This window comes from Coloeus monedula (assembly GCF_965178545.1).
Source record: "Coloeus monedula genome assembly, chromosome: 15".
Classification (NCBI taxonomy): Eukaryota; Metazoa; Chordata; class Aves; order Passeriformes; family Corvidae; genus Coloeus; species Coloeus monedula.
This window is the reverse complement of record NC_138795.1, coordinates 3,792,839-3,817,196: the sequence shown is the minus strand read 5'-3', so window position 1 is coordinate 3,817,196 and position 24,358 is coordinate 3,792,839. Positions and strand designations below refer to the sequence as shown.

The window sequence follows — 24,358 nt, the reverse complement described above, 5'->3', positions numbered from 1 at the left end:
ATTCACCTCCCAGCTTGTGCCACCGGCATCTGGCCCATAGCATACAACCCTCTGCTTTCTCAGGATGTGTGAACCTGGCTCAAAAAACCCCAAAACAACCAGTCAAGGTCTTGGCAGCTTTGTCTTTCCTAAGAGCACAAGCCCAGACCTCAGGAGCCAGCATGTGGCTCACAGCACACCCAGAGCTCTTTTTTTCCCTTTAAAAATCTTCAACCTTTTTTTGTCTCAACTTGCTCAATTTGCTTCGTGGGTTTGTTCCACCTAAAGTCACCACAGCAGTTCTCTCGTCGTGCTCCCAACAGTTTGGTGTGAAATGCAGAAGGAAGTGTTCTTTGCTCCAGGCTAACACAGCACAAGCCACCTTCTCAGTGTCACAGCAGGCATGGCACGAGGTCAGGACATTTTAGACTCCTCCACACTCCCAGAGACAAGAAACAAATGTCACAAAGTCACCCTGCTTGCCAAATCCAGGCAGAGGCTGCCAGAAAGAGGTTGCCTTAATTTCATAGCCAAAACCTGCACACTCATCTCCCTGGCACAGGCAGGGCTTGGGGTGCAGAGGATTAGCAGGGAGCTCTGCACCTCCTCAAGAAGTCAGGAATCACATCCTTCCAGCACAGCTTCCAGGAAGCATGGAAAGCCCTTGCTGCATTTCCGAATAGAGCCCATCTCTTCCAGGCACTGACGCCAGCATTTGATGAGCTCCACATGACTCTGGCATCTTCAAAAATCACCACCATCTAAGAATACCTGGGAGTCCCCAGCTGGGAAGGGATATTGGGAATAAGGAGCACTCATCTCCACTGCATTCTACAGTGCTGTTAGCAGCAGAGAATGTACCAAGAGTTTGGTCATATTTCAAGGAATCTTTTTCCTTGATTCCCAGAAGGAGGAATTCAGCTGTTCTCTAGAAAGTGAAGTAATTCCAATGGTCACAGCTCTGCTGCTGCAGAAAGAATTTTATCCCATGTTAGTTCTAGACATGACTGAATCTCTGCCCAAAAGTACTGTCCTCCTGGATGGACAAACATCCTTCTCTTTGGAAATCCCTCTTGGACTATCAGACACAGAGACCCCATTTACAATCATGCTAGGGAGATGTTGAGACTTTTTCTCAGTTTGTTACTGAGGGCCCCAGATGCTCATTTTACCCTCCTCTACTTCCCCCACTCTTAGCACACACCAAAAACACTGCAGCAAATGCTGTGGCCCATCCTCAAGAGCTTTTTCTTTCTGTGCAGTGCCTTGTTTCCATCCCCCAAGCAGGATCCATAGGGAGACTGCACTCCCCCTGTCCAGACACACAGAACAAATCCCAGCTTTGCAGTGACTGTCCCAGGCTGTGGGAGGAAGAGCTTTTTTAAGTTTTCCCAGCTGTAGATGTTTGTTTTATTTCCATAAGAGGTTTCAAGGAGGGCATTTCTTGAAAAACTCTCTCTCCCACAAAAATCCAGGCTGCTCCTTGCTTTTATCTCTGTAAGAAGGAAAGAAGACCTGCTACCACAATCACTGTGCTTACTTGCTTTCAAGTCCACAGGATCAGGGGACATATGCCTGCATCCAACGCCAGCGCTATGCAAGAGCCATTTCCAAGTCATCTGCTCCAGTACCTTATTCCAAAGTATGTTTGGTTTGATTTTCTTTTTTTTGTGGGGGCTTGGAGTAAAGAGGCTTTCAAAATATGCCCATGAATCCCTGTGGAGGAAGGTTGCACAGCAGGTTGTTCAGCTGCGTTATAGGAACTGTAATCGAAGGTGTAGGAGACCAGAGCCAGAATTAGGATCCTGAAGCCAAGGAACAGCAGATCCTCCTGGCTTTGCTGCCTCAGTCTCTGCAAAACTTCCCAACCCACCTCGTTCCGTGCTGTGGCAAGTGGTGTTTTCCATGACGCTGCTGTAGGAGCATGAAATTCTTCAGCTCGGGCCAGCTCATGTACAGAAGGGACACAGTGTCTGTAAGCAGAGAACTGGGAAGAGAAACACAGGAGAAGATGCTCCAAGGCAAGGGCTGGAGCACCACAGAGTGTCACTGGTGATGGGACCCCCAAACCTGGCCCAGGGAGACCCCAGGGTTCCTGTGCACAGCCCCCACAGTGACAAATTGCCGGGCAATAGATGTTGAACAATGATGGGCCCCTGAGCACCTGCTCTGCACAGCATCTGTGCGCAGACTTAATGCTCAAATTCATTAATTTGGCTGATTAAAAAAAAGCGCAGCTTAAAAATCTCACTTGTCACAAGACAGCTAAAGACTTGACATGCAAGTCTCTATTGCTGCAGGAAGTACTTAAAGTAAAAAAAAAACCCACAATCAACCAAAGAGAGAAACAAACAAAATGTACAAAGAAAACTACAGCAAAGCTTTCTTTTTTTTTTTCCTTCCTTTTTTTTTTTTAAGAAAAACTCCTTCTCTTCCTCATGTGTTTGGGAAAACAACTTGCTGATGCTCTCACAGCCAGGAAAGGTCCCATCAGCAAGGGTGAGGAACTCATCAAAGCTGCATTTTCACTCTACCTCTGGACTATCAGACTCCCAAATTAGTCTTATTCCCTGCAACACACCACGGCAAATGTATCATCCACACCTCAGCTCAGCCCAGAAGCAGACAGCTGCTCTGAGAAAACTGTTCCAGACCCCCTGCAAAAAAAACAACAACAACCAAAAAAAAAAAAAAAAAAAAACAAAAAAAACCAAACAAACCACCAAGAGGAAAATAATGTAATTTTGCAGCTGGGAATCTTGACTGTCTCCCAAAGCAGCACTAATCCATCTCACCTTCCTAAATTCCACCAGGAAATAGCTGCAAGGAAGGGGCGGAGGAGGAAAGATCCAGTTATGAAGCATCAGCTGCAGTCTAATTAGAGCTATTAGCAAGCTCTTAGTGGTGTTTATTAGCCCTTACCCAGCGTTGCTGAATGAAGCAATCCTGACATTAGCCTTCTGGCTTGGAGAGCCATGCTCCAACCCCAGCTCAAGGAAAAGAAGTGTTCAGAAAGGCCAAGCTGGTTTCAATCACAGCTATAGCTCTCCAAGTCAGCTCAGAGTTTGTTTTGATCACATAGAAACCAAGGTCCCAGATAAGGGGAACCCACCCTGCATAGGGCAGGAATAAGATCACCCAGTCAGATGAGTTCCATCATGATATCTCTCTGAGCTAGAGGTTTCCTGCTCTGATTTATGGCTACTGAGTCATTTTGAGTTGACAGCATCATTCTGCCTTTGCTCTTCAGAGAGCCAGGGATTGCCAACCACCCGCCCAGGGGATCGGGACAAGACACTCTCAGAAGACAAAATACAAGCCTTGAGCCCAGCTCAGGACTAGCTGGCCATGAGTTGGACAGGATTAAAATAAGATTTACATCTTCTGTTGCACAAAACATTCATCACTGGCTGCTGTTGGATGTCTTCAGCCTGCAAACGGTTTGTCTGCCATGAGGTGTTTCTTAAACATGTCATGCCTTTCAAAGGACATGCAGCCAAAAGCTGCATGCCTCAAGCAGGGCTAATCTCCCTGGAGTCTCTTATAGAAGCATATTTCAAGGCTGTTTATCATACAGAAGGGACATTTTAAAATATACAAATGTATGTTATAAATCACAGTCTTTTCCTGGGAAGGAGCAGGAGGAAGAAACCAGCAATCACTCAATGTTGAGAAAATTTATATGGAGGGATCTTAGCTCTGGGCTTACCACAGCTAGCAGTGGTTGCTTCAGCAGGGCCAAAATCTCATAATCAGAGCACCACAATAAATGAAAGCACTTAGGAAACTCAAAACATACTTAAGGAAACACTGTACTCCCATATATCTTCTCAAGTACATGTACAGTCAGGTAAAATCTTCCATATCCCTGTGATGGACAAGCTGCCTTGCTGTTGTGGTCTAGATACCAAAGATCTTTACAACTATTTCCTTTACAGATAAGCAGGTTTCTACCATCTCAACAGATGGGTCTGTCAGAAGTGCTGCTGAAGGAGGAAACCAAACACAAAGTCTGAACTCCTGAGGCCGAGTGCCAGATCAGTACCTGAAAAACTGAGCTGTCTTCCCTGACTCATTCCCAGCGTGCGTGACAACCTACTGCTGTGGTCACAAGGTTTTGAAAGACAAACATGCATCTTTCCAAGACTGTGACCACGAAGAATTGCTCCTGCAAGGCCTTGCAGGACAGTGTTGATGGAAGCTGCCTCTGGGACCCAGCTGATGTGACCACCAGCTCTGCAGGATGTGGCCAAGCCATGCCTCGGCCACCCAGCCTCACAAAACCTGCAGTGTCACCAGCACAACCTCCCCTCTTGGTGAGCAAACGCCGTACTCCATGAAGGTGTTGCTGCCATCACAGCCACCTACAAGCAGCTGCTGCAGAGGGTCTTTTGGAAGACAAAATGTGGTGAAAAGAATCTTTGATTTCATCTCAGCTACATCTCAAACTCGTGGCTTCCAAAAAACAGTCATGCTCAGCAGAGAAATCCTGCTTTGCTCTCACCGTCGGCATTTCTTTGCACACCCTCCAGCCTCACAGGTGTTACACATCAGGCCATGGTGCTGGAAGGCGGATCTTGGAAGCCCTGCCAAGTCAGCCTCAAACTCATGGGAGGGAGAAGCTGCTACCACGCTCCTGATCCATGACCCTGCTGATCCCCCTGCACATATCAGAGGGGAGACACCACATTCCCCTTTCCAGGACCAAACATCACTGAGATGCTGGGGAGGGTGAGCGTCCAGGATGGAAAGCGAGATGTCCAGGAGGAAATCTTGATCCCCCACCACCTTGGGTATCAGACTACATCATCTCATCCAGCTCTGGGCATAGCAGCTCTCTGCCTGCTGCCACTACAACTCTGTGTGAGCACCCTGCCCAGCAATAAAATGCTGCTCAGTCTCAGGCATGCCTGCAGGTGAAGATGTGAAATGTGAATAAAGGAAGCAGTTTGTGCAGAAAAGTAATGATCCCTTTGGGATCTTCCCAGTTTATACACAATTACATCAAGCAGCTAAAATGAACGAGTGCTCAGCAGAGAAGGGAGGTGGATAATCCACGGGTGTAAAGCCCTGCAGCTCCCAGAAGCAGTAAATGATGTAAAGCAGAGCTGACATTTAAGGATGCATCTGATCCTCTAGTTTATGTATGTCAGGACATCTGCTGCTGCGACCTCACACAGCTAAAACTTCCCCTGTCTTCACCTATGTTTGCTGCTGAGCGTAGCGTGGAGTAACTCCCTGAGCTGAGCCACACGCAGGGGATTCCACTCCTTCATGCCAATTTATGGCCAATTCAGGATTTCAGCAGCTCTTATTTATCACCAGGGCTCCCCGCTAACCGTTACCATATTGGTGAGAAGTTATTCCAAATGAGTTTCCAAATTAGCAACTCTGCGTTTGTTTCTTTTATGTTGGTTTCGGTTTATGAGGGATGTCAGCAAATCACAGGATCCCACTCAGGGTAAATTACCTGGGGATTTTATGCATGATCATTCTGCTAAGCTGCAAAGGCAGTGAGCTCTGCATGCTGCTCACAGTGCCTAAGGCACCAGGGAGGATGAGCCCAACTGCTTCCCAAGGATGATCAGGTTGGAAAGGTGCTTAAAACACCTTGCAGGGATGGATGAGGCTTCCCTGTGCAGATTAGAGCATGCCCAGGCCATGTACCCCTCTCCCAAATCCTGAAACATAATTCCCCTCTCCCTGAATTTATCATTACTGGATGAGAGAGGAAACAAGCATGTGCTCTCTGTCTGCCTTATTTTATTCTCTGAGACAAGAGCTTTTCTACTCAGCAGAAAGCAAACTGGGGCTTGTTTTGTTTAGAAGCGAAGAAATAGCAGGTCTTGACTCCACAGATTTCTGGCAACAGTTACACCTTGGAAAAACAATTGTGTTGGCAGGAAAGTGAAAGGCTCCTGTCTGCTGGAGCAGCCGCTGGCCTCTGTGGGTGTGTTTCCTGATCCCAGACAGATGGAGCATGTCTCCTGCCCTGCTGCACTCCAGCAATTTCTGCTCCAGGATCCTTGTGCCAATTCAGACCGGCAATGGGGCAAGAGTCAAAGGCACTGGTTCCCACGAGGAGGGCTGGGAACAGGAGTTTGTGCACAGGCAGCAGAGCCAAAGATGTCAGGGAATGTCACTTCTCCTTGCAGAGGTGGAGGAACAGAAGGCCCAGGAGGACCAGCTGAGGACCAGCTTCTCCATCAGAGTGACCCCAGTAAATGGTTTCTCGGGGTGCAGCTTGGCAGTGCTGGTCCCATGCACCAGGCTGAGGCTATTTTTAAGCTGGGGTCTGGAGGACAAGGGTTGCCTAGTGAGGTGAGAGACAAGGCAGGGACACAGGGCAGAAAGACCAGGTGATACAGGCCAAAATAAAATTGCCCCTGGCCGTGCCCAAAGCTGTAGAAAGGCCACAGCACATGGGAGGGAAGAAGCAACTGTTTGCTTTTCTTGCAAAGTCTTCTGGCTGGCATCCTGTTTATCTGATGCAGATCCCTCCACCAGAGTGAGGATGGGTTTAGCATCCAACACAGGAATGACAAGTGTCAGGAATCACAGAGCTGGAGGAGCTCTGCTGTCCTGGTTCTCCCCAGGGCACTAGGGACAGCAGGGACGCTAACAAATTGTACAGCCTGGCCTTCCCTAAATCATGGCATTTGGACAAGAGCTTTGACCTTTCTATTTTTTTTTTCTTCTTTTTTCTTCCTCTTTCCTTTTCTTTTTTTTTTTTTTCTGAGGCCTGTGGCCAAATTAAAGAACCAGTTCTCTCCAGCTGCCTTCAGCCTTGCGTTACCATTCCTCCCCTAATGATTCTTCTGGGAGCCACAAACCCCAGATCTTGCACAGCTCTCATGATCTCTTTCTGCCCTGCAAGATGGACACAGCTGATTTTCACATTCAATTTCCCAGCTTGGAAAACAAAGCAGCACAAAAAAGGGAAGGCGGTGTTTCTTTCCAATTCCCCCTTCAATGTCAAGTCAGGGCCAAGCTTGTGGAGGGACCAGAGTAGAACAGCTGCCAAACTGCAGCTCTGAACGTCACTCAGGACATGGTGATGCCCCCAGAAAGAGAAGACCTCTAGATAAAAATAAACCACTGGGACCCTTTCTCATCCTAGTCCTCAGGAGCAAGGACTTTCCTTTCTTGTGGACCTTCTTCCACTTCTGTGCAGCTGCTAGGCCCCTTGGTCCCAGCCCAGTGCTGTGCTGCTGGCTGCCCTCCTGATGGATTCTGCCATGTATTCCTCTCTAAGTGTAAAACCAGCTGGGTGGTGGGTCTGGGGACTGGTACACAGAGATGAAGTGTCCTTTAGTGGTTTTGCACCTTTGATCTCTAGAATGTGTATTTCAAGCCCAGAAAGGGCTTTTGTGCTGGCCAAGGAAATAACTACTTGAAAGGACAGAGAGAGAGCTGGCAAGGGATGGGGCAAAAGGACTGTGCTGTGAAGAAAAAAGGCAGCCTACCCTTATGTCTTGAAATGCCCAAGACATAAAGTGAGAATCGGCAAAGGTCAGGCTGAATTGGCTCTTGCAGAGGATGACAAGAAAAATAACAAGAGAAGGTTTAGCTGTATGGATCAGAGTAAAAAATGGAGAGGAGAAATGGAGCTGCTGTACAGAGAGGATGGGGTATAGATTAAAGTTAGTCTGAGCATGATCCAAAACTAATGCATCCTGTATCTAACATCGTGTCATCGTGCAGATGACACAGGAATAACAGGAATGAAGAGACAGACATGGAAGTGTCACATTCCTCCAGATCGAGTCAGAGGGCAGAGAGCTCACACCATGGGCACAGCTGGCTCTTGTCCCCCAGCACTGAACACCTGACACTGAAACCTGCTGTGGAAACATTCACCAAGCTTAGAGAAAGGAGAACAGGAAACACAGCACCTCAGCTAAGAAGAGGGGAAAATGCCACTCTCCCAGCTACAGACTGCTAAGGTGTCCCATGCCATATGCCAGGCATAGAGCAAAGTCCAAGGGAAGGAGGATATGGAGCTCGGAGCTACCAGACCATTTTCCATTCCCCCAAGGGTGCCAGCCAGCCTGATAAGATATTGCTGATAAGATATAGCCTCCATCAATGGGAGGAATGGAGATCTAATCTACCTCACCTACAGCAAAGTGTTTGCTGGAGCACCTTGGCACTCTGTCCCGACAGCACGGGGGGGACAGGGACCAGTCCATGGGTTTGGTGGCAGCTCACCACCAGCTCCTGGACTGACAGGGCAGTGGCAGCCTGTGGGGCACGCTTGGGACAGATTTTTATGGATGATCTTGCCCCAGACCAGGACTGGGCTCACAGCACTCATGGGTCTGAAATGTCCCAGGCAAATGGAGATTGAGAAGCAGGAGTCTTGGAGCATCACTCTGGGAACTCCCCAGCTTCACGACTTGTGACCAATTTTGGTCCCAGCCAAAAATACTTCAGGATCATCTTGTTCCCTTCAGCTCCTGCCTGCCTGTGGTACCTGTGTGAGGACTAATTCTCTTGCCCATGACTGTAGCACTCGACTTGCCATCTGATTTCCAGACATTTCTAGGAAAATGCGCAGCTCTGCTGAGCAGAAAGCGGAGCCTGTGACGTGCCTAATCAGCTATGCTAATCTACTGCTGCCACGCAGAGCCTGCACAAGGCAGCTCCCAACGCGGCCAGGCTCCTGCTGCAGAGCCCAGCAGCGCTGCTTTGTTGATTTGCAGTGATTTACCTTCAAATTTATCACCCTCTTCCCAAGAAGTTGGCATCCCCCAGCATGAATTGCCCCCCTGCACCTCTCAGTGCCTCTCCAGGCTCTGGAGATGGATGGGGAGCAGGCTGGATCCGGGGGCTCAGCTTGTGGAGGGCCGCAGGGGAGTACTGGAACAACCACGGCTCTAACTCAATTTCTACCCATTTTCTCCTTTGCCTTCACTTCATTATAGATTATTATTTTCTAAACTGAGGCAGAGTCGATTCTGCTTCCAACTGAATTGCCCACAGGCTGGCTCCTCTCCTCCATCCAGCTGATACAATCCTCATAGCAAGTTCCTTCTCAACGGACCCGCAGTCTTTAGGGAGCAATGCCTCATTTGGGGCGAGTCCTTCATCTTTTACGGAAAACAGCATTTAATTTCCGGTTGTTACTGGCTGTTTCATGGAGCTTTTCCACTAGAAAAGAAATGGCATCCATGTACAAACTTAAAAGAGAGTAATTCCCAGCTTGAATTGAGATAAAAAGTTGGGGATCTCAATGTGCTTTGCAGACAAGGTGTCCAGAACAATGATAGAAAGGGTCATTTCACATTTCCAGCTTTTTCTACAGCCCTACCTACTTGTTATGCTGCAGATGAGCACTTACTTCTAAACAAGTTGTTTCATAGCAAAAACCGAACCATTCTCCTTTGAGAAGTGTCAGTGCGAGACTTCACAAAGATTTCTAAACATAGATACTTCAAAAGAACAAGCGCAATAAGGAGACTGGTCAAAACGTATCCTCCATGGCACAGACTGGCAGCTTGGAAGAGTTCATGTTTTCTGATGGAAAGATGCTAAATGGAAAATATTCCCTGTTCCCTGGGCAGTTTCCTGCGCTGCAGCAGCCCCGGCTCACCCGCACGGGGTGATCCCATCCCAGCAAAGAGCTGGGAAGGCCACTGGGTGTGGGAGGACAGCCCGACAGCCTTTCCCAGGTGCTTCATGGCTCTCTTGTGCTTCCTTCACTACCTGCCTTGCAGTTTGGGGTCCCACTGTGGGGTACACACAGCTCGGGACAAGGGCAGTGCAGGATTCTCCAGAATGTACGACTCGGCTTGACCACCTGGCCAGGAGCCCTTGAAATTACCCCATCCCTTGTCCCATCCCTTCTATAACTTAAATTAAATAGGTGTTCCCAGCTCCTGCAAGGCTGCAAAGGTCACTTTGGGTTCTCCCAAACCCCATTCCCTTCCTCCCCTCGGACATCCCACGCTGCGCCCGTGGGAGCCCTGCAGGCAGGGAATTAGCCCCTGGGCAGAAATCAGTGGTGGAAACATTCCTACCTTTCCTCAGCAAGTCCAGCTGAATCCCACTAAAACATTTCTGAGCATATTTGTAATGATTTGAGCAGTTCTGGAGCACGCCCTGCACACTCCAGCCAGGTTTTAGGGGGAACATGCTCTTCTGAGAGAGCTGTTTCCTATTTTTGTCAGCACATTGAACACAGCCTCTAAATTAAAATCTTCTATTTCCAGACTATTTTGATCAACACTACTTCCTTCAGCTTAAAAGATACAATAAGAATAGACGAGCTCTTACAAATTAAAAGCCTCTCTTGCTTAACAAATTGTCTCTTTGCAATAATTAATTATCTGGAGAGAGATTCCTGCCCTACGCTTTTGGCCTCATTCCAGGCTGTGTAAGGGGTGGGAAAAAAAAAAGTTTATATTTGAGAATTTGTTGCCTCACAATGCTGGCTCTCACACTTCCTGTACAAGGCAGGACCAGTCCAGAGGTGAGCCCATCCTGGGCACAGCACAGCAGTCACCAAGTGCCTGTCACAAGCCTCAGCTTGTGGTTTGCAGGGGAAGGCTCCAGGTACACTTCACAGCCTGCTTTAATTTCTTTTTTTGATAGGTGATTATTATTAGGCAGCAGGTCTGCCACTCGGAGCAGCTACCCCATTCCCACATTGATGGTTCCTAGAAGCTCATGGTGCAGGGTGTTGTGGAGATGGAAGATGCGAAAGCAGTTGAAGGACACGGGAGTGGTTGCTGCTAGCCATGCCTCTTGCCAGGTGCTCCAACGCCCGGAGGACTTCAGGACTTTGTCCAACCTACACTTACTCAGGAAATTCCTTCCAGTGCATGACTATCCTTATGATGAGTAAGTCTCAAATAATCTTAGATGTTGCACTCTAAGCCCTTGGCTGCTACTCCTCGTCTCAGGGGGACGGAGCTCCTGCTCACCTTCCCTGTGGCAAAACTGGAAGCATGAGCAGGTTATGACATCTGCTCCATCAAAATCCCGTCAGTCTTTCCTCAGGGGACATGTTCTCCAGGCCTCTACCACGTGTGCTCCTCACCGTTGGAGCTTTTCAGCCTCCATGAAGAGGAAGGGCATTGTTGGCTTTGCTCACCCTGGTAGATGCTCCAGGTCCTTAGGAGACAAGAGGCAGGCTGGAACCAGGTAGAATCCAGCCTGGGACTGTGAGAATTGCCCCCTGCAGCAGGGGACACTCACACTGTGGGTCAGGGCAGAGAGATGCTCTGCTGCTTTAACCAGTCCTACCTGACTTGCAGCTGCAGCACCACTGCACCAGGGATCAGCATCCCACAGACACAGCCCCAGTTTTGGTGAAATTACCGGCAGTGGGACAGGAGATGGAGGTGGCACAAACAAACACGTTGCTGGTGTCGTGCAGCCACACCAGTCCCCAGCTCCTCATCTCGTGCTGGGAGCACCTCAGCACTGCTTTGGCTTCATGGTTCCTCTGCAGCCTCGGTCCTTGCAGGGCCTCCCTGTGCCCCGTCTGCTCGTGCTTGCAGCTCAGGCAGGGGCACAGCAGGGTCCCTGCACAGGGTGGGAGCTGGTGGCCAGCAGCCTGCCTGGGCAATGCCTGCAGCCAGGTCCATGCCCAGAGCCCTGTGCTCCTTGCCAGCCCCACGGCAGGTCCCGCTGCAGGGCAGCGTTTTGATAATCCTTTCATCCCTGCCCTGTGCCCAGCAGCACAGCCTCCTGCCAGCTTTGCAGGGAAAGGCTTTGGAAGCACCTGGGGCTCGAGCAAGGAATTCTTCTCTGTGAAGCTGTGAGGGCTCCTCAGAACAGCCCTTACATACACAGAGCAGATATCACTCACCCCAAACTGAAACCAGACAGATCATTCCCTCAGAAACTGGCTGACTTTCCTGACAGTAATGCTGGGAGGAGTCTGAGAAGGGGTAAAGTGTAAAGCATTCCATTCTCTCTCTGCTCCTAGACCACAGCTCAGCCTCCTCCATACACAGAGAGCAACAGCTCTGCACAACCCCAAATTAACCACAAGATATCACCCAGACCACAATCTCAGTGGTGCTTGGAGGAGGATTAAATATTTATCTGGAAAACAAGGATGTGCACAATCACATTTGGCAGGATTAGTGATAAAGCCCAAGAAGATCCACTCACTGGAGCCAGAGCTAGTTACTCCCTTCCCAGGGATGCCTCATGCACTCAGGGGGTGGGTCACACTCTGCCAAGACTCCTGCTCCCCTCGCAGCCTTGTGGTTTGGAGGGAGTGACTGTCACCTCCTCCCATGGACCTCAGCTGATCCCTTTCTCATTACAGTACACCACAGAGATGAAAACCCCTGTGCTGGTGTCCACAAATTGCTCCTCCCTACACAGTTTAATCTAGGAACAGCTCTGAGTGAGAAGAGGACCTTCCTTGACCCTGGACACACTGGAAAATGTGGGCCTTCAACTCCCTGAGGGAGCTCCATAGTAGCGTGGAGCCAGCAGCACTCTCTAGTATTCATTAGAGCTTGGAGAGCTTTGTATAACACGAACAGACCGACAACCTGGAAATAAACCTCTAGCATCCTCTCTCTGCACTCAGAGAAGCTTCAGATATATGTCACAGACTGTGTCTATAGTCTGACACTATATCACAGCAGATGGGATCCTGCTAAGCATCCTTGGGATCAGCACTGCAGAAAACAAAAGGCTGGGAAAGGCCCGGGCATCCTCCTCTTTTCCATTACATCCATCCCCGTACAGGAAAGGTGCCTTTGGACAGAGATATTCCTGGAACAGCCAGGATTAATGGCATGCCAGAAATATATACGCAAGCAGGATGTTGCACTGGAGCTCAGCCACAGCCCAGCAAGGGTCTCCCACCACCCTGGGGAGCTGCCTGGTCTGCAGGCAGGAGCAATTCCTTGCACAGCCCCAGACTCACTGCAGATGTTTAACATGTCCTTTTCCTGTAATATTTATTTCCCACGAGTATGCTCTGGCTTACGCAGTCCCTGGCAGGGAATATCCGAGATTTCTGTCATTATTTATCCTTTTGTCCAGGACAGGACTTAGCTGGATTTTATTTGTTTATAAAGGAGAAAAGCTAATTAGCACACCGAGGAGGTCTCTGTCCTTTATTTTTATTGTGAATATAACCCACTTGAAATCAAAGTATTCTGATGATTTGAGTAAGTTACTGGCCTCTCCCTGCTAGCCAGGAAGTTCAGCAGCCTGTGGTGGGGTCAGTACCTTTCCATGGCTTTTCACTTTCGGTTTTTCCAAAGGAAACAACTCAGCACAATCTTCTAATCTACAATCTTCTGCCAGAGTCCACACAAATGTCTCTAAAACCCTACGGGACATGTCACCAACCCCTCTCAGCCTGCTCTGCACCCAGATGCTTTGTTTACTATGTATTTTCTACTCCCCTTCCCCCTCCCCCTTCGGCTTTTCCAAACCCAGCTCATGCTGGGGAGAGCAGCGCAGAGCTGCACCTCTGAGCCCTTCTCAGAACTGAGCTGCCGTATGTGATCTCCCAGGCATGTCTTCGCTATTTGAGGCTTTTCAGGAGCTCTTGTTTTTGCCAAATCTCGCATTCCTGGAGTTCCTAACTTGCCCTGACTTCTCTTGCACTTTCCCATCTCCCAGCATTGCTGTAGCCTTTAATAACTGCTGCTTACACGCAGATACACACAGAATGTCAGAGACCTCTTGCCATTTCCTGACTCGTTACTCACTCCTTGGCTCTGCACAGCCCACTCAGGGAATGCTCCCCTTTCTTAGCATCCCTGGTTGCTGCCTGCCCCGTGCAGGACGGCGAGCCTGGTCGAGGTGGCCGTGTGGCAGGTCAGCCATCAGGTCTGATGAGTATCAAGTGCCTCCTCCCTTTTCAGAGCTTGCCGATGATGATGCTTTCCAGCCACAGGCTCTGCAGGTATCACATCTGCCACTTCCCAGGGTGCAGATGCACAGAGCACAGCAGTCCATGCCAGCAGGAATGCCCCTGCACGGCTCCTTTCAGCTCGAGATCCAGCTGCTTCCCCACACTCCTTGCACAGTCCATGCAGGCTGCACTGCTTCCAGGGAACTCGGATTGAGGGTATGACCCCGTATGGCACCTCAGAGGCTCCACAGCCACCCGGCCACTGCACAAGGTCAGAGTTTGAGGCTCTCCTATGCTCAAGGGTTTGCAGAAGTGGTGGGTTTGCCTATGACCCAGATGCCCCTGCAAGTCTGCAGACACTCCACCACTGCATCCCAAAATGCACCCTCAAATTTCTCCAGAGATTTTTGGAAGATAGAGCACACTGAACTCAGAGCCGGCCCTGTGGACAGCAGGGCCCTTTTATCGGGAGGGATTAGTGCAAGGGGGCTGCACAGGGAATCCTGCCCCAGTAACCAGAGTACTTTGCCCGTCTGTGGCACTTCTCATCCTGAGACTTCCTGATGAAAGATCCCTCGAAGAGCAGAGCCAAGCGAGGGCCCCTGTAATAAATCAGCACCCCAGAGACTCTGGCTGATGCAGGCACTCCTGAGCAGATTTGAATCTTGTTTGTGAGGACGGATCCCTCCGCGTCCGCACACCCCAGCCACTTGAGAAGCATCTGGCAGCCAGTCCATGGCTCAGCTACCCCAGACACCCTCACAGGGCTGCTGATCAGCGGGAAAACTCTCTGGTTCCAACAGATCATAAGCTTATTAAAGATAGATTTGTGCTTTGGTCTGCAGAGATAAACAGATCAAAGGCGTTTTGGTCTGTGTGCCAGTGCCGCCGGTATCCCCCTTTGGCAGAGAGGGAGGCTGGGATGTGCACTCCATTCCCAGTGCAGGGCATTGGGGGAGCTCAGCCCAGCGGGGGGAGCAGCAGGGAGCGTGCCCAGGGCCACGTCCAGAGTGCAGTAAGTCCGTCCTTGGCTATTTACATGGGAAACTTGGAAGCAGCTGGTGGGGACTGAAGCACCTCCCTCACAAGGCATTGCTCCCTACGCTGCTCTCCCCGGGCCCTGCGGAGCCAGGGGGTAGCCAAGCTTCTCTGGAGTTCTGCTGCCAGCCCAGGACCTGCTCTGCTCAAGAAGGAGAGCTAAAAGGGGAAACAGGTCCTCGCACAGCTGGCCCAGCAGCTGATATTTGCACAGTGCTTTGAAACCCACAGATGAAAGATTTGAGAGACACGAAAGGCTGTCAGACCCTGTTTGTCATTTCGTATGGCTCCTCCTTGCTATCGCACGCAAAGGAGACAATTTTCAGGAGAGGTGAGCGCAGCCTTGAGGGAAAGATGAAACGGTGGTGGCTTTTCCTGCCACATCCACTTGCACAAGGAGCAGATGTGTACCCCAGCGCTGGCTGGGTTCCAGTTTCCTCCACCCACTTTTACAGCTACCCGACCTTCTTCCTTTTCAGTCCCCCGCTCAACACAAGAGTCACCAGCCTCCCTGAGCCATCTCTGATATCCCACTCCAGGGTCGGCTCTGCTTGCTCTCAGGGGGCTCACATGGATTGCAAAGCCAAAAATTGGGAACGAGTGACGGCATCAGGGCTCCCTACGGCAGGCAAGCGTGTCCCTGCAGAAGAGAGCCGGGAAGGAGGGAACCTTCGCCCTTGGCAAACCAGCAACAAGGGCCCTAAAACTTCAGGTGAGTGAGGAAGGTGATGGTATCACTCAAGAAAGCAGCAGCGGGAGGCAGCAGGCATCCCACGCCCCTCTCTGTGCCAGGCACGGCTCGGCAGAGCCCGACACGGAGCTGGGCTCACTTTCAGCATTTCAAATTTGCCGGATGATAACCTCGGTGTCTGAGTTCACTGCTCTGATCCCACCCACTTGAGGTCTGACTCATGTTGCAGTCACCGCTGCCTGGATATCGGTACAAGAGCCGGGAGGGAGGTTGGTTCGAGAGGAGGGAGGAAGCGAGGGAGGAGGAGAGGAGAGAGGAGAGGGACCGAGGCAGCCGCCGCTCCAGCACACACTTCTGCCTGCACAACTGAGCCACACGCACCGGGGGAAAGTTGGAGTCAGTGCAGCCACTGAAGGCTCCCACACGCTCAGGGGCTGTGAGAAAGCAGCACCTTTCCCAGGTAAAGCTTTTGCCTTCTTGCTGAGTTGCTACGCCGGTAAAATACTTTCTAAGTGAGATTTAGAGGGTGGGTCGCTGCTGAGTGGGACCCTGCAGAGGGCCAGCTGGGTCAGAGCAAGAGGGTGTCACTCGTCAGACCCTTGTGCCATCAGCGTCCAGTGGTGGCTGGAGTGGAAGCCAGTTTGGGGACTTTTTTGGCTGTTGCTGGTGGGGACAGCTTGATGTTCTTGGGATCCAAGAACATCAGGGTCAGAGGAATGACATGGGTGGAGTGTGCCCAGAGCACAGAGGCAGAGCCCTGCACATCTGCAGCATCTCTGCCCCAGCAGCCTCCCCACGAGGTTTGCTGCTGACATCTTGCACCGACCTGCCCGAGCCCTTTTCTCTGAGCACTCCAGCCCTGCACACCCTGGCAGCTGGTGGGGATCTGTTGCTGCCCCAGCCCAGGGCATGGCCAGATCTGTGTAGCTCAGGAGGGATGGGCAGTGCCCAGAGGTGTGCAGTGCTCGTTATCCCTGCCTGGAATAGGCTTCAGCAGGAGGCTGAACCCCGGACACTCAGGCAGCTCCAAGCACACCCATGAGCCCGACACCTCTGATTTCAGTTTCACCTTTCCTGGATACTCAGTGCCAAGCAAACTTTCAGAATGCTGACTGCTCTGTTGGGTTTCACATACCTCTTCACATTTCCTGCTTTCAGGGGTCCTGAACAGCTTCTAACCCACAGAGCTCCTTTCCTCCTGGGGAAGCCTGATGGAGGGCTGGTGGCAGTTGGGGATTTTGTCCAGCCTCCCCCAGCCCCTCTGCTCATGCCAGAGGTAGTAATTGCTGCTTTGTATCAGACATCACACTGGGATAGGGCAGAGAGAGCACCAAGCTCTGGAGAAGCCCAAGGAAGAGGGACAGAAGTGTCTGGGGATACAGCCAGGCAGGACACCAGTGTCTCCTCACATTTGTCCTCTCTGACATTGCCTTCAATTCCTACCTCCGGCAAATTTGCTCTTGTCCCATTGTGAGTCAGGCTCATGGATCTGGCAGGGGATCAAGAAGCCCATTCCCAGCTTGGGAGTTTTGCAATTCCCACCATCAGACGTCAAACACCCTCTCTCAGACCAGAAGAAACCCCCACACTCCCATCTCTTGGCTGAAGTACCTCTCCCAGCATGCCCAGATGTTTAATCTCAGGAAGGAGTTGAACAGAATTTTAGAAAAAGCCACAGTGCTCTGCTGTGAGCTCTGCATGGCCAGGGAATGCACTTTGCTCTTAAGTGACTTCTGCCAGCACTTTTCTCAGAAAGAAGCTATCATGGGAGGCAGAGTAACATTTCAGGTCTGCAAGGGCAGAGCCTTCCTGTCCGTAGGACAGAGCTAAAAGGCTTCATGTGGCACTTCTCCTGAGCCCCCCACCACCTCTGCCCTTCCCAGAAGTGGGAAACACTTCCCAAAGAGAGGCTGCCACATTCAGGCACTCCCTGAGTGCTCCTCTCTGCCCACGTGTCTGCTTATGGTGCTGATGCACCCAGGCTTTTAACAGGTTTAAAACAAACCTGATGTGCCAGAAGTGGAAGCACAGGAAGGGAGAGGAGCCAATGCATTCCCTGCTGGAGCCAGCGCTGCATCCCATTAGTCTTACTGCAAAAGTGCACCAAGTGCTGGAATTAATGATGTTGGAGGAAAGGATGCTGAGAGAAGGGGAGGGGGAATAAAAAGGTAAAATGCAACAGAAATTTCCCGTGAATAAATTACAACCCCCTCGCCAGGGGAGATAAATACCATTTTAAAGGGGAACACAGTGGATCGAATGCAACATGGACTGCAACAGAGCAGAAAATATCTATTCAGGAGAGAGAAGACAGAAATTACTATGAGAATTGTAAAGAGGATAATGGTGAGACTATAGGATATTACAACGGAAGGATCGTTAATGCACCAAAGAAGGCTATTAACAGAGCTCCTTAAAGATCAACCTAGAGGTAAATTTTATTTAATGGTTTTCATTAGTGACCTTGGCTCAGAAAATGAGGATTTCTATAGGAAAAATGTTCTGGTGAGAAACTTAGGAGAAGTTTTGCACTGGACAAGGGACTAAGTACGACAGCAGAAGAACCAGAGGATCTAAAGATTAACAGAAACACACTGGGCTGCACAAGCTCACATGCTTAGGGTCTAAAAGCAAAAATTGCTACTCTAAGCAGCTGAAAACACCATAGGAAAAATATCTGGCTTTTAGGGAATCCCAGGATGACTGCAAACAAAACAAATGCAACCTGACAAGTCCTCACAGCAGAGATAGTGTCCACCAGAACACCAGCACCACTGGAAAAGGCACAAGAAAGATGACCCAGAAGCAATGCCCTGCTCTGGTTCCTTCAATGCCAGGAGGGTGATTTTGAACCAGGAACAGATCCAGGCTGTGATAATGAGGATAATCAGGTAAATGTAAAAGCTGCCTGGTGAGACAAGGCTGGAAAGGTACCATTTATTCTGGCTGTTGCTGCCACAGGAAACAGCTGCTCCACTCGTGCATCGAGGAGGAAATCCACTCGCTTTGCCAAAGCACAACGGGAGCAGAGGACACAGGTACTGAATGTGGCTGCAAGTGACCCAGGCAGAAAGCCAGGGGTGCGTGTGGAGTCACAGAGAGCCAGTGCTCCAGGAAAGAGCTCTGAGCTGGACCTGGGGTCTGTGTCCTGACAGCAGTGAGCTGACAGCCCCCCATCAATACCAGCCCTCCAGTCTGCTTTTCCTGCAAAGCCATGTCCAGAGGCTATGCTCACCTGGGGGAGTGTTTCCTTGAGATAATTTGGCTGATATGGGAAAGTCTCCGGCACCTCCACCACAGTTAAGGTTGCAGCATCTCATATCCAAGCTGACAGGAGGCAGGTCCTGCCCCACTCCATGGAGGAACATCCCCAAGGGTTTGCAGGCAGCTCAGCCCTGCAGCCCACATTGAGCCACGGAGTCCCCAGCTCTACCTGGGCTCCTCTGCAGGGATGGGGACACCACTGTCCCCTTGCAAATGCCCACTCCTTGCCCTGAGCTACTCTGAAAAAGCAAGAAGAAGCAAAACTCCTTCTGGGCACATCTGCAGTGCAGGGCTGCACCGGGAGCTGCCCTGGCACTGTGGCAGGAGCTGAATGTGCCAACGTGCCCAGAGCTGGGACCCACCAGCAGAGCCCAAGGGAAGGCCCAGCAGAGCTGCAAGAGCCAGAGGCAGGAGCAGGTTGTTGGTGTGTGGCAAAGCAGCCACGTAGGAGGCTGCCATCCACCCACAGCATTTTCTAAGTGTGCTACTCCCCCTATAATTTAATCTGCCATTTCCACATGTTGGTAGCAATGAAAACACATCCCTTTCACTTGGAAATACCCTTCTGTGAGAACAACCTGTTCTCCTCGCTGCTATCAGTGGGCAGGCAGCGTTCAGCTTGTTCCACACTCCTTTTGTGAGTGAACAAAAAGCTTTCCATGGCAAGAGCCTGCGCTGCAGCTGGAGGTGAGGAACTGCTCCACACGCTGCTGCCGTGGCTGAAAGCATCGCATCCTTCTCCCAACATCCTCAATCCCAGCACCCAAACTCAGAGGGCCTCCTGTCTGGCAATCAGTTTGCTCTGCTCAGCAAAAGGCTTCCTACAGGCGGGTTCATGGCTTGTTGTTCGCTTTCCCTGCCTTTAGAAGCAGAAGGGCTCTGGGTATCGCCTCTAATCTCAGTGGTCCAGTCCCAGTCTCGCCCCCATATGGTTCCTGGCAATCAGTGGTTGTTTACTCATGCAGCCTCCCTGGTATACTCCCTCCCGTGGCCCCCATGCCTTTAGACTTGAATCAAAGACATAAATCATCTGAAGAGTATTTCAACCTGCGCCACAGTGTTATCTTGTTGTTGCAGGGGGAGTTTAACTTCAAAATCTCATGTTAGTCCTCTGACAAGGCTGGACTTTTTCCTTTCCTGGAGTTTCTTCTTATTGCTCCATCTCTGCAACCTGTTGCTCTCTGCAGAGAATCAGCTCTACCTTCGTGCACAATCCTGGGCACCACCAGGGAGGGCTTCATGGAGTCTCTCTGGGGTGCAGAGAGCCTGCAGAGCTTCATGGAGTCTCTCTGGGGTGCAGAGAGCCTGCAGAGCTGGGTCATGCACTGCCCATGGGGACCAGTGCAGTTCTCCCACACCAGCACATCAAGGAGGATGAGGAGACCCCTTAGCTCATCTGGGAAGATCATGGTGGGAGACCACAGCTTGGACACAGGCAGCTCCATGAGGGTCGCAGCACAGTCAGTCCAGCTCCTCAGTCTGTTCCCAGCCCTCTTTCTTGTCCCTACAGTGCCTCAGTTCCCCTTTAGGGATCTTCCCAACATGGGTATTGCTTCCAGTCAAGGAACCAAGGTCCCTTTGAATCTAGTAGTGGTGGGGTCTTGGAGATCACCGTAATCAGCAGCTCATTTGGAAGTTAGAGTGGTTTGCTCTATTGTTTCTTCCCTTACAAAATGCGGATTTTTGTTATTTGTATCCAGACAGAAAACAGACAGGAAAAGGGATGTTCCTCTTCCCTTCCAAGACCCAGAGCAGAGTGGGGATTTCCTATACAGGCTACAGGAGCTACTGTGATTTGTGATGGCAGGGACCAACCCAAGGTGTTGGGCTGCTGCAGAGCACAGACACAAGGGCAAAGTTTAATGGGACTGGCAGCCACAGCCAAGATTCAGAAATTACGTAGTTGTGACTAATTTTGCTGGATTGCATAAGAACTGCTTTCTCAGGAAAATTGTTTCTTCATATCCTCTTTGTTCTCACTTCTATTGCAAGCCTACAGGAATGTGATGGTTTTAAAATCCCTGCCCTTCTCTCGACATCCCTACATTACATGGGCACCCCTAGGGCTGGGAGAGCCCAGCTGGCAGGTACACAGGTGCCTGGCTGCCAAAGGACTTTCCAATTTGGGCTTGAGTGGGCTGGAGCAGCCAGGGAGGTGTGGACACTCTGTTTCTGGAGGGGTTTGAGGGAAAGCTTAAAGGGTCTTTGCCCACTGCATCTCTGACTTGATGCTTTTATAGTATCACAGAATGGTTTGGGTTGGAAGGCATCTTATAGAGCACCTTGTTCCACCCCCTACCATGGGCAGGGACACCTTCCACTATCCCAGGTTGCTTCAAGCCCCGTTCAACCCGGCCTCAAACATCTCCAGGGATGGGGCAGCCACAACTTCTTTGGGCACCCTGTGCCAGGGCCTCACCAGACACTTTCTTTTGCAGGTTGTCCTCAGGAGGTGGCAAAGCTCTGTCTCTGCTGGAGCACTGCTGACCACTGTCACCAACGAAACAGGCAGAGGGCATGAGACCCCACAGGACCTGACCCCATGGTCACTCAGAGGAAAGCAGAAGGCAGGAAAGGAAAAGGAGCAGCTGAGATCCACCAGCAGCTGCCACAGGAGATCAGCTCCAGCACTGAGCTCCCAGAGGGGAGCTAGAGACACAAGTGAGTTGCAGTGCCATGTCTTTCCTAGACCATTCCCAGCACACAAGGTTGAACATGTAAAGTGACTCTGCAATGTTTTCCAAGGTCACTGTAGACCAAGGGTCGCTTTGGGAAGAGCTCTAGGTCTGCCTGGTAGAGGCTCACTCCAAGCAGCTTTGGAGCTGATGGGAGCAGGACTGCTCTATCCTTGCAGTGACACCATGGATCCATGTTACAACCACACAAGCTCTCAAAAAAGGATGGACTTTCCCCTGCAGCTGCTGGTCGGGTCCTGCCTCGTCATCCTCATCGTGATCACTCTCTGTGGTAACATCATCGTCTGCCTGGCCGTCACCCTCGACCGCCGGCTCCGGAGCTTGACAAACTGCATCATTGTCTCCTTAGCCATCACCGACCTGCTGGTGGGGCTTCTGGTGCTGCCATTCTCTGCTTTCTATGAACTCACCAAGGAGTGGCCCTTTGGCAGCGTTTTGTGCAACATCTACACCAGCCTGGACGTCATGCTGTGCACGGCCTCCATCCTCAACCTCTTCATGATCAGCCTGGACCGCTACTTTGCCGTCACCACCCCGCTGCGCTACCGCCAGGTGGTCACTCCCTCCCGCGTGGCCGTGGGTTTGGGTGTTATTTGGACCGTTTCACTGATGGTCTCCTTCCTCCCCATCCACCTGGGCTGGAACACCAATGGGACAGCAGTGCAAAACACAGGCCCCTGCAACAAGGAGTGCACGCTGGAGGTGAACTTTGTGTACGGGTTAGTGGACGCCTCGCTCACCTTCTACATCCCTTTGGTCATCATGTGCATCACCTACTACCGGATACTGAAGATAGCGAGGGAGCAAGCCAAGAGGATCAACCACATGTGGGGCAACACCTCCACGCTACCCATGGTGAAAGAGCACAAAGCCACCGTGACGCTGGCAGTGGTGCTGGGAGCGTTCATCGTGTGCTGGTTCCCCTATTTCACCATGTTCATGTACCGGGGGGCGTGGGGGGACAGCAGGGTGAAAGGCACACCCATGTCCATTGTTCTCTGGCTGGGCTATGCCAACTCGGCCCTGAACCCCATCCTCTACGGGACACTCAACAGGGATTTCCGAGTGGCGTACCAGCACTTGCTGCGTTGCTGGAGGATGGGACACCCCAGGAACTCCCACCTGCCTCCCCTCCAGGAGGCCCAGCCCAGGGGCAGGCAGGAGGGTAAACCCTTGAAACTGGAGGTAAGGAACAAGAAGGGGACACTGCTCACCGATGGAGCCCTCAAGAGGTAAGAGCCTTCCTACACTAGGGACTTTAATGGTAGGTCTGTCCCCAGAGAGGAAGGCAGAGTTGGGGACCCCACAATTTCCATGGACTTTTAAGCAACAAACTGATGCCTCAGCAGGCAATCTTTGCCCAGGCAACTGGTAAATTCAGAATTTCATCACCATCCACAGGAACCCCTCACCAACCACAGCTTGCATTCCCTCCATGCTGGCAGCACAAGCCCAGGTACTCCAACTTCCCACATGGCTGGCCTTCCCCTGGAACTGCCACTGTTCACAGGGAGCACAAAACTTGTCACCCTGGCTTTGCTGGGTAATGGGGACAGTTTTGCCTTCAGAATTTGCTGTACAAATGGGGTGCAGCCGTTAGCTGGGGCTGCTCCCCAAAAACAGCCATGTCCCAGTGAGGAACAGCCAGCAAAGTCTGGGCACACAGCAGAGCTGCAGGGGCCCAGGAAAGGTGACTGCCCATCACAGAGGGGAAATCAGGAATTAGTCCTGGGGCACAGAGTCAGAGCACCTGCAGCCAGGCAGAAAGTCCCTGCAGGAGCCAAAATCTGGGTCCCCAGTTCCCTGCAGAGCAGCTCAGCCACTTCCCTTTCAGTCCGAGCCACGCACCCTCAGCATTTCAGCTATCAGTTTGCACCAGCAGTGAATTCAGCCAACAGCAAGTTCCATTCCCATCTCTGGAAAGGGGCAGGAGTAGCCCAAATTTGGTTGGCAAATGCTTTTAGGAATACAAATACCCATGTAAAGTTCAAGCCAAGAATTCCCTCAGCGTCATCCCAAGTATTTTATGAGGGTCAACCCCACCAAGGGGTGCAGTGAGGGAGCAGGATGGGAGCAAAGTGGGCAAGATCTGTGCCAGGCTGTGTCCCCAGCCCTCTCCCTGGGCACCCATGTCCCCACAGGGCTGTGGCACCCTCTCACTGCCTCACCCCAAGGTGTTCACTCAGCCAAGCACAAGGAGAATGGAGAGGCAGGCTGTCAATCTGCTGCTCCTGAGATTAATCTAACCTCTAAGCAATGCCTGATAAGCAGCCCAGAAACTTTCCATCCATAGATAAGGAGTCCTTTGATTCCCTGTTCCCAGCGTGCCAGCAAAGAAACCGCGCTCGTGCACTCTCGCAGCACGTGCCCTTGATCCTGCCCCAGAAACAGTCTTGAGCCACCAAAAGGAGAACTCAGGGAGGTGAACCAAAGTTCAGAGCCACCCAAAAGGCTGAGCCAGCATTGTGCCTCCCCCAAGTCACCAATGTGACTTTAGCCAAGGGAGGAAGGCAGAGGAAGAGATACAGGGGTATGGATTAACATGAACAAATACAAGAATGCAGGTCCTGGGGCTGCATTTTTCAGTTTCCAAGGAATTAATGAAGAGCCCAAAGTTATAGCATTTGGTAAACTGTAGGTTGTATATAAAAACATATGGAAAACACGTGCCTAAGGTGGTGGAGGTGTTTCTGCAAACATGCAGAGACAGAGAGCTGTCCTGTTTACTCACACAGAAGTGCAGCCCCTGGGCAAGCCAGGAGCTCATGCACTGAGGCTCTGCAGCTCAGCTGGGAGAGCTGGAGATGGGGAACAGGCTGTCGGGATCACCCTACACAGCCAAGAGAATAT

The 24,358-nt window shown here is 51.1% G+C and overlaps 1 protein-coding gene across 1 annotated transcript; it reads left to right on the top strand.

Annotated features, from left to right (window-relative positions):
• Positions 1 to 21,637: 21,637 nt before the first annotated feature.
• HRH2 (histamine receptor H2) lies at positions 21,638 to 22,744 on the top strand (the record flags this gene model as incomplete). The annotated part of the gene is made up of 1 exon (XM_082291361.1): positions 21,638 to 22,744. One exon carries the CDS (start codon positions 21,638 to 21,640, stop codon positions 22,742 to 22,744), a length of 1,107 nt encoding a protein of 368 aa, XP_082147487.1.
• Between the last annotated feature and the right edge of the window lie 1,614 nt (positions 22,745 to 24,358).